This window comes from Chelonia mydas, chromosome 1 (genome assembly GCF_015237465.2).
Source record: "Chelonia mydas isolate rCheMyd1 chromosome 1, rCheMyd1.pri.v2, whole genome shotgun sequence".
NCBI lineage: Eukaryota > Metazoa > Chordata > Testudines > Cheloniidae > Chelonia > Chelonia mydas.
The window spans coordinates 14,575,249-14,585,596 of NC_057849.1; the positions used below are offsets into that span (position 1 = coordinate 14,575,249).

Here is a 10,348-nt window from a genome sequence, read left to right on the forward strand (position 1 = left end):
GTCCTCTCATCGCCTTACCCCAGAGGGCCTTTGCCTTAAAGCAGAGCAGGAGTGCCACACCGCTGGGGTAGGACACGAGGACCCAGCTCCTCAAAGGTATTTAGGTGCTTAGCACCCACTGATTTCAATGGGAGTGAGTGCTGACATACTTCTGAGGCTATAGGCCTATTGTGCACAAATTCCCTTTGAGGATCTGGGCCAAGGAGCCTTCCCTGCATGCTTTGTTTGCACCACGTGAGCCAGACACAGCTGCAGTCCCTGCTAGTGCTGGGTGAAAAAATGAGTGGGGGGGAGGGAGAAACAGTCTCTCAATTTTTAAACTTTCCCACTAGAAAAGGAAGGGGATGTTTAAAAAGAGAGAGAGAGAGACAGGAGAGAGGGTTCCCCCCCACACACACACACGCCGGGCCACATACAGCCAAATGAAATGTTTCCAAAAACTTCAAAAGGTTTTGGCTTGACATTTTTGTCAGAAATTGAAAAATAGTGACCAAAATGAAAACGGTGGGTGGAAATCTCCCATTTTGGTTCAAAGGGCATTTGCCATGAAAAGTTAAAAAAAAAAAAAAACTGGGGGGGACACGATATTTTTGAGCATCTCTAGCCTCTGTGAGCGTCGGAGGGTAAGGGCTGCTCGCTGGTAGCGCCCCCAAGAGGGAGGGAGACAGCTGCACACACAGAAAAATCATGACTTTTCTCTCAGGCGAATGCCCAGCCATGCTTTGGCGGCAGCTCTAGGATGCACTGCAAACTCCCAGCTCCGTCTGTGTTAAATCTCCTCATCGGTGATTTTGTCTCCAGCTGGTGAAGACGGCAGAGCTGGATCCAAGTAAGAACTACGTGGTTGGCTTCCATCCTCACGGGGTCCTGGTGGCTGGTGCCTTCCTCAATTTCTGCACCGAGGCAACAGGGTTTTCGCAGCTGTTCCCGGGGATGACCCCTCACATGATGATGCTGACACTCTGGTTCAGAGTCCCCTTCTTCAGGGACATCCTGCTGAGTGGAGGTAAGCTGTAGCATGGGGGCAGAGTATGAGTGGCAGTGATAATCGCAGATAGGACCTCGGCCCTCTGGGACCGCGTGAAAAGCTGGAGATTTTGGAAGAGTCACACTGGGGAGCCTATTAGTTGTTTGGGTTCATATGTTCTTTGCCATAAGCATGGACGCAGCCAAGGAGTGGAGGGGACCCAGAAGAAAAGCTTTGAACAGGTACAATACGCCCTTTAAATGCTCTGTCCTTCCTTCTCTCCTCTCCCTACTTTCTCAGTTTAAATTTTCATCCTTATTTATTACCTCGGTTGTAGCAGCACTGAGAGGCCTCAGTCAAGATCAGGGCCCCATTGTGTTGGGTGCTGTACAACCACATCATGCGAGACGGTCCCTGCTCTGCGGAGCTTACAGTCTAAACCAGTGGTCTCCAAAGTGGGGTGCGCGCACCCCAGGGGGTGCACAAGACGATCGACGGGGGGGCGCAGCAGGAGGAGCGCCACCGGAGCAAAAGGGCGGCGCGGCAGGAGGAGCACCGCCCGAGGGGAAAAAGGGTGGGGGGGCGGCTCTGAGTCCTCCGTCCCGTGGAGGAGCAGGGGCAGCCGCACAGCCAGCGACCAGAAAGAAGCGGCACTTTGAAGGGGAAATCTCTGCTTCTCTCCAGCCACTGGCTGCGCGGCTGCCCCTGCTCCTCCTGAGTCCTCCGGCCCGTGCTCTCAGGGCCGGATTCCGAAAGGGGCTTTAGAGCTGCAGGCCAGGGCCCTGAAGCCCCTAAAGCCCCTGCGTTCCAGGTGGCCCTGCCTGCCGGGGGGGCAGCTCCCAGAATCGTGGCCATGGGGGTGGTGCTGCCCTGCGCAGAGCCACCTGCACACCCCCTGCACCAAACAGGAGCTGCCCCAGGTCAGTGCTCTGCACCTCCTGCCTGCCCCAGCCCTGAGCCTCCTCCCGCACCCCCACCCTGAGCGCCCTCCCGCACCCTAACTCCCTCCTAGACCCCCCACCCCACCCTCAGCGCCCGCTGTATCACAAAGTGTTAAACCAAGATTTTCAAAAATAATAAAGCATATTCCATCACATTGCTCTCACTAAAACAAAAATTATTATTAATAAGATTTTAGTGAGAGCAAAAAAGGTTTTTTGTACCATTAATAAATAAAATAAAAAATTATTTTAAAAATATTGTTTATTTCATCCTTATCTCATCATTTTTAAATTTGTATTGTTTGTGTATGTTTTATAATTTACACAATATATTAGTACAGTAGTACATATATATCATTTATACATAAATAAATATACATATATTGGGGGTGCGTGCTCAAAAATTTTTTACTGATGGGGTGCGTGATCAAAAAAGTTTGGAGACCATTGGTCTAAACAGACAAGACAAAAAGACCCTCATTTTGCAGATGGGGAGCAGAAGAACAGCCAGGCTAAGTGACTTGCCCACGGTCACACAGGGAATCTGTGGCAGAACAAGGATTTGAACCCCCCTCTGTTGGGTCCTGGCCTAGTGTCTCAGCTATGAGACCACCCTGCCTCTGTTCATGCATTGCTCGTTACATGAAATGGTTAAAGAAAAGCCAACACGCCCTGATGCAACCCCAAACACGCTCAAAGCTGAGGACATAGCTTCACCGCTGCCGCTGATTTCAAAGGGCGAGTGCTGCTCACAGCCAGAGCTAAATCCCCCACATGCTGGGTGGAGAATTCAATTATTTCATGTTCAAATCGCATACAGGCGAGAACTTGCTCTTACTATGGAAGAGGGAGAAAAAACGTCCTCTGGACTTAGACCCTGCTGCTGTTGCAGGGAAACACGATGCAAATAACAAACCATTGTGCTACAGATGGAGCTGCCAGTCCACAGGTCACACAGGGTACATCTCCACTGCAAAAAACACCCTGCAACAGCAAGTCTCATCTGACTCCGGTGCTCACTACAGGGCAAAAAAATAGCAGTGTAGATGTTCCCACTTGGGCTGGAGCCCAGGCTCTGAAACCTGGGGGTGGCGGGGGGAGTGTCTGTTTTTAGCCCTGCAGCATGAGCCTTGCAAGCCCATCAGTTAAACTGGGCTCTGAGACTCACTGCCTTGTTTTGCAGTGTAGACGTACCCACAGACAGAGATAGAATCCTGGAGACTGGGGAAGGAACAGGCAGTGAGAAAAAATAAGCAGATGAAAATAATACATCGCACTTTCCATCTGAGCACCCCCAGCACTTTCCGAAGAAGGTTAAGTGTTATTGAATAGATGGGGAAACTGAGTCAGGGAGCTAATAGGTACGATTTCCACCTGAGCCAATGAGAGTTAGATACTCAAATCCCAGTAAGATTCAGTGGATGTTAATTAGGTTCCTTTGAAAATCCCAGCCTAAGTGTCTTGCCCAAAGTCTCTCGGTGAGTCAGTGGCAGAGGCAGAATACAATGCAGGTCATCTGGCTCTCAGCCTGCGGGCCGAGTCACAGCTGCATCTCCACTGTTTAAAGAGACATAAGAGGGAGGCAGAAACCCAGTGGGCTCACCAGGGCTGGCACCGTTTGCATTGGCTCCACAGGTGAAGATGGGGTTTGTCATCCCACCAGGTCACCCATGGGAGCCCAATCCTGCTCCCATTGAAGTCAGTGGCCAAACTCCCATTGATGTCAATAGAAACTGCACGCCAACCCACCTCTGTCCTTTCCTCCTCCAAAATGCTGCCCCTGTTGCTGTTTATTATTAAACCAGCGAGGCTTTAGGTCCCGGTCCAGTAAAGCCGGAAGCATCCGCTTTGCTCTAAGCACACAAATAGTCTCACTGAAGTCCGTGGCACTATTTGCACACAAAGTTAAGCACCTGTGTAAGTGCTTTGCGGGACCAGTTCCTGGGTGCTTGCCCAGACCCTTTACACCCGTTGCAGCAGCGCTTTCAAAGTGCTGGACCGCAGATTCTGCTGTGCCCCTGGCACCCGAAAGTGCCCATTGCACATGAGCTGGCAGAAAGAGCAACAAGGTTTTGGGGTGGGAACCGAGCGAGCAGCCGCGCCATAGCATGGTGCACGGCACTTTCCAGCTGAGCACACATGGCGCTTTATGAAGGAAGAGATGGGGAAATGGAGCCAGAGAGCTACTAGGTACGATTTCCACAGTGGCCAGTGAGAGTTAGACACTCAAATCCCAGTAATATTCAATCGAGTTGGGCACCTAACTCCGAAAATCCCAGCCCAAGTGAGTTGCCCAAAGTCTCTTTGTGAGTCAGTGGCAGAGAGAGGATGGAATGGTTCAGGACTGGCCTCTTGGCAAAAGGCCACAACAGCTCCCATGCTTCTCAATAGCAGCTGTTTAGCAGAGCCGTAACTCGGCATTGTAGCACCTGGGGCAAGCAAACATATTTGCGCCCCTACCCGGGTTTTTTCCTCATTCCCCTCCCTACCCCCCAGTGGCTTGGCACCCTGGGCGGCTACCCCGCTCATCCCACCCTAGTTACGGTTCTACTTTTTAACCTATTCCTTTGTCTGCTGCTGCCTGGTCTCCAGATGCTAATAATCACATACGTACTGTTGTTTCCCACCATGATGCCTCCTGCACCAGGAGCAGTCTCTTTGACCAAATCTGCCAAACACCTCTCACCTCCAAATCCCTTCTTAAAATCTCCCCAGGCAGTCGCTGCCCCTTACTTCTTCCCATTAGTAACCCCGGACCTGCCCTCTGCAGAAATGGGGCCATAGGTCTTGCCTTGTCTTATTTAGACTGGAGACTTTTCAAGGCAGGGAACAGGACTTACCACTCCAAGGGACCTCATTTTCAGGGACACCACTCATTTCAGCCCCAAAGTCACCCACATTCCACGCAAATGTGGTGCCTATGCATCTGTTGTTGAGAAATTACTGACATCAGCGATACAGACCCTGACCCCGACCTAACAAAGAGAGGGATAAATCCCACGCTTGTTCAGTCTCCTGCATGGGCCCCACACATTGGGTCACTGTCACAGAGTGAGGCTGAGCCCAGATTCCCTAAAAAGGACTAGCTCACCCTGTGACTGTCCCCCAGTTGGGGTTTGGAGGGCTGGAAAGGGCTGGATCAACATCTGGCGCTATAGAAGAGAGGAGGAAGCACCTTCAAGCACCGTAGTGGAGCTGTACAAGTAGTGATGTATGAATGACTGACCCATGGTAATGGAGGCTCTTCGTGTCAAATGTCTCTTCTTGTCTCTGCCCCACCCAGGCCTCGTCCCCTCCGACAAAGACACCGCTTCGTACGTGCTGAGGAGGCGGGGAGGCGGGAACGTGCTGGCCATAGCAGTGGGAGGGGCCCAGGAGGCCCTGGACGCACGGCCCGGAGCCTTCACCCTACTGCTGAAAAACCGCAAGGGGTTCGTTCGGCTGGCCATAGAGCATGGGTAATGCTGGGAGCCCTGTTGCTGCCCTCACGCCGACACCACAGCAACAGGAGGGGAGGCAGGGGAATAAGGCCACTAGGCCAGAGGAGGGGAGGACGGCCTGCTGGCTGGGCCATTCCCCTTCCAGTCCCACAGCCGGAAGGAGAGCCGGGGCTGGCCTGAGAGCGCCAGGACTGACGCTGGTTGGGGTGCCTCTAACCGCTGGCTCCAAAGCCTGTTGACGCCAGTGGGAGTCTCTCCATTTACTTCAGTGGGCTTTGGCGCGAGTGGCCACTGGCTTTGCTTATGCTCAAGGCCGGCACTGTGTTCATAAAACCACGCCCTAGACAGCCCTGCCCATCCGCGGGAAGAGGGAGCCTGCCTGCTCTGAGCAAGATAGAGACTCCTTTGATGTACAGGGGTAGGCTAGCCGAGCCACGCCACTCCCCCGGCACTATGAGCCACAGAGCCCTTGCGTGGGCGCTGCAGACGCTGCTCTCCCAGAGGGGCAGGTGGCGGTGCCTTCGCCTTGTCTCCTGCCCAACGGCAGAGCGAGCATTCGTGCAGAGTGCAGAGCTCTGCTGGCTTCTGGCCATGCACAGAAAGAGCCTCCTTTTGCGTGCCCTGTCTGCTGGCCTGCTGCCTGCCGTGTCCCCATTCTGCCTCTGCAGGGCTCCACTCGTCCCCGTGTTTTCCTTCGGCGAGAACGAGCTCTTTGACCAGGTCGACAACCCAAAGGGCTCCTGGCTGAGGCGAACGCAGCACCGTCTTCAGCAAATCATGGGCATCTCCCTCCCCCTGTTCCACGCCCGGGGCATGTTCCAGTACAGCTTCGGGCTGCTCCCATATCGACGGCCCATCTTCACCGTGGGTAAGTTTGTCCCGGTCACAGGGTGCTGTGATTGCGCTTGGAGATTGTTACAGGCACCTAGGGCAAGATGGTGCCTTTGGACATAGCCCTGTGCCAGGGGTAGTGCTTACGCTACATCAATCCCAAAGCAGCCCCAAGGGGCGTTGTTACTCAGAAACATACAATTCCTGCCCCTGCTTTCTCCTGGCTCCAGGGTGGAGTTAAGGATTTGCTGCCAGCTTGCACAAGCTAAGCCATGGCTCATTTCAGGCATATGTCTAGGGCACCTGCTCCTGGATGCAAAGAAAAGCTTGAAAAGGTGACCCAAGTATAATTGATGTCTGCCTGAGTCTGCAGACAGCCTGAAACAATAGCTCTAAGAAATGTGAACTGTCCCATTGATCTGAACTCAGAAACCTCCTGCCTCCCGCAAGGATGGACAGGGCTACAGCATAGGGATGGGGGCTACAGGGAGCCCCTTTTATGGTGTACATAGGGACCAGGTTGCTTTGGTTCAGCTCTGACCTGAGACTTTGCATCACACTAAGTAGATTTGATTGTTTCTGCATCCTCCAGCCAGTTCCACAAGCAGATCAGAGACTGAACAAATCTGCAGCCCTACGGAGTGTTTAAAAGGAGCAGCACTAGATTTAGAGAAGAAGCAGCTGAAAAAGCTGGTTAAATACCCCTCAAAGACCCGGTAGAAGATAGGCACTTAAATACCATTGAGGGTCTGAGCCTCGGTGAACAAACTGCAGAGAAAGGCGGTTCCTAGCATGCCAGTCCACGTGTGGCTAGATTTCAGTGGAGCTCAGTGGTTTCAATGGAATCGCACCTGCTTTCACCAACAGTGGATTTGACCCACTGAGCACAGCCTGCATTTGTTAGTCTAATTAAAGAGGCTGTTTGAAAAGGCCAAGGCTGACCATGCTGATTGAGTTTGACAGCCTACAATTACTCCTAATTGTTTTACAGCTTGTTTGGATCTTCTCAATGGCTTTACTTGCCCTCACACCTGCATCTTCAGGACCTTTAATTAGACAGATGGACAGCAACCTAAAACAATAGGAACCCATTGCAGCCTGACAAACACAATTAGAGTGAAGTTCAGAAGGACAACAGATAACCTCAAGGCCTTCCTGCCTGATAAAGAGGCAGCCTGTCCCACTGTAAATTGCTTCTTGGGGAGGAAGGACATTTGTTCTTATTGCTAGAGTCTCTTAGGCCCCATCCACATCTTTCATTGATTGTAATGGAAGTTAGGGGCCAAAATACCTTTGAGGTGTTTCAAAATCAGTTTCAAACCCTGTGAAGGTTTTCAGAGGGTGGGCGAATAGCACTTTCTGAAAATCAGGCCCCTTTAAGGTGTCTCTCCAGTTGGGTGCCCAGAAGTGGAAGCAACCAAAATTACAAGTGTATTTTGAAAATGTTGACCTCTGTGGATATGCCTCCAGTGCAATAAAACACTGGCCGCTGGCCCGTGTCTGCTGGCTCAGGCTGGTGGGACTGTGGCTGGGGGGCTATAAAATTGCAGGGTAGACGTTCAGACTCAGGCTGGAACTGGGGCTCTGGGAACCTCCTCTGTCATGAGGTCCCAAGTCCTGACTGCAGCCTCATCCCATACATCTATACTGCAGTTTTTTAGCCCTGCAACCTGAGCCGCACCAGCCTGAGTCAGTGGCCATGGGCCAGCGGCAGGTGTTTCACTGCAGTGTAGACATGTTCCCCAGGTCCCACGCCTAGCTCCTGGGGCTCTGTGAATGGCTTTGTAGATAAATTCAGCTTACGAATAAGGGGGGAGGCTTTTTTGGTGATAGCCACAGTGCTCCCACGGCTCTTCCCTGGGCAAGAGCCAAGATTCCGGGGGCAGCTTGTGGCTTCACTGAGATCTTTTCTCTGTGTTTTAAAACAAGAGGTTACTCCAGAGGTGCCAAAACCTAGTGACAGTGAGGGCTGCAAGGGCAGCTTGCCAGGAGCCGCAATACCATATCTCATTTATCTCAAATGGTGACAGCCTGCCTTTGCGTCTCATGGTACCCACAGATAACGTTACCTAGCTCTTATCTAGCACTCTTCATCCACAGATCTCAAAGCACTTTACAAAGGAAGGTCAGTATCATTATCCCCATTTTACAGATGGGGAAAACTGAGGCACAGAGTGGTGAGCAGACTTGCCCAAGGTTACCCAGCAGAGCTGGAACAAGAACCCAGGTCTAGTTCCTGAGTTGTAGTTCAATGCCCTATCAGCTAGGCTCACCACCTCCCAAATACAAGTCCATAGCATACAATATTCCATCTTGATCCCTAACTACAATTCTGTTCAAATGGAACATTGCATACTTGAACCTAGAGCCTCCAGGGGCCACAGCTTGGCATTAAAGATGAGGGCAGCATCTGGATACCCTGGCACATAGGATGTAGTCTTTCCTAATGTTTGTGCATTTGTTTTCCAGTTGGGAAGCCAATTAAGGTGGAGAAGAAGCACAACCCATCCCAAGAAGAAGTCGATCGATTACATCAGACGTACATTGAGGAACTGTGCAAACTCTTTGAGGAGCATAAAACGAAATACAATGTCCCAGAGGACAGGCATCTTGAATTTATATAAACCAGGCCAACCCATTTGTTTATTCTGGGGATGGGCCTGAAAGTTCAGCTCCACATTTCTCCACCATCTGGAGCGTTCAGAACCTCAGGTTTGGATCCTGCCCTCTATGAAGCTAGGGGCCAGCTACAGATTTGGGGCCTGTTTCCCCAACATTTGTGTGCGTTTAGATCCAGAGTTTGAATTTAGGCCCATCTCTAGTTTCCACTAGTACCGTATGGTACTTTCTCCAGTTTCCCACACTCTATAGTGTCATGATGTCAAGAGATTGTCAAATAAAAATCACAGCAATATTAAAAGTCCCCTTTAGTAAAACTCCTATTTCCAATCCAGCCTTAAGACTTACATCACCTTTATTAAATCACCCTGCTATTTCCAGACAGTGGTAAACTATTAAGACCCTCCCTTGCATTTAAGTCTAGATGGGTGTTGTTTTCACAGGTTAGCCGTGAAAAAGTTCAGGCTCAAAGAAGCAGAGGTCAATGCCCGCAGCATCAGTATGGGCTATTGAGCCTTTCACGGGTGGATTGCCTGTTTGGCTTCAACAGAGGTTATGTCTGCACTGCAATCAGATAGGGTGATTGCAACACACGTATACATACCCAACTTGGCTTTGATCTAGCTAGCAGTATAACTGCTCATGGAGTAACAATAGCAGTTATGCTGCAGCAACAGCAGTGGCTACACGGGCTAGCCCTGCCCGCTCAGACCCTGGATACACACCTGAGTGGCCTTCGCCCAGGTATGTTGACACGTGCTGCAGTCGCACCTCCTGACTGCCGTGTAGACATACCCAGAGTTACTCAGCATTCAGACCAAGGTAACAGATAGGAGCACCTCCCCAAGGGATAGCTCAAAGCAGTCACCAATGAGCTGAGAACAGGCATTGAAAAAAGAATGTTTATTCATAGTCTCATCTGTGTAAATTGCTATAATTTTTTAACATAATTTTGACAGATAAATGTATGCTGTTTTATCTCTTAATCTGGTGCTGGTTCCTGTACTCACACTGGGTTTTTTCCCCCTCCCTGAACTACATATAATTTACTAGGAGGTTCAGATTCTCAGCATCACAGCATGGCCTTGTGTAACAAAGAGACCTGTCGCCATCACTGAATGCTGTATCCCACTGACATGAAAGAGACGAGGCCCTTTATAAAGGGCAGGGTGAATTTCAAAGGGTTTGAGATCCCAGCTGAGGCAGCACCTGCTGTGTGTTAGGTCTGGATAGTTTGGAAATGTTCACAGCTTGGCACGTTATCCACATTTCATCACACCGTGTTGTAACTGTACAGGGAACCAAGGATTCCCAAGCACTTTGTTAACATTCATTAACCAGGCCTCGCAACACCCTGATGAAATGGATCATTACAGACACTGCGACTGTTTCCCTCATATTAGGTAACCCTAACCTTAACCCTAATCCTTTGAAAACAAACTCTGTGAGACGACAAGACCATGCTCCCTTCTCTCTTCCTCCAGTGCAATCCTACTGATTTCAACAGGGCTGCACCAACATACCAGACGAGAGAATCTGGCCAAGAGAGT

The 10,348-nt window shown here is 50.8% G+C and overlaps 1 protein-coding gene across 1 annotated transcript in view; it reads left to right on the forward strand.

The window, feature by feature from the left end:
• Positions 1–9,784, forward strand: part of MOGAT2 (monoacylglycerol O-acyltransferase 2) — a 46,677-nt gene extending 36,893 nt beyond the window's left edge. The window contains exons 3-6 of the mRNA XM_007061411.4: positions 802–1,006; positions 5,192–5,366; positions 6,017–6,216; positions 8,649–9,784. Coding sequence (XP_007061473.1) covers positions 802–1,006; positions 5,192–5,366; positions 6,017–6,216; positions 8,649–8,803 — 735 coding nt within the window. The 3' untranslated portion in view covers positions 8,804–9,784. The remainder of the gene's footprint in view (positions 1–801; positions 1,007–5,191; positions 5,367–6,016; positions 6,217–8,648) is intronic.
• Positions 9,785–10,348: the final 564 nt, after the last annotated feature.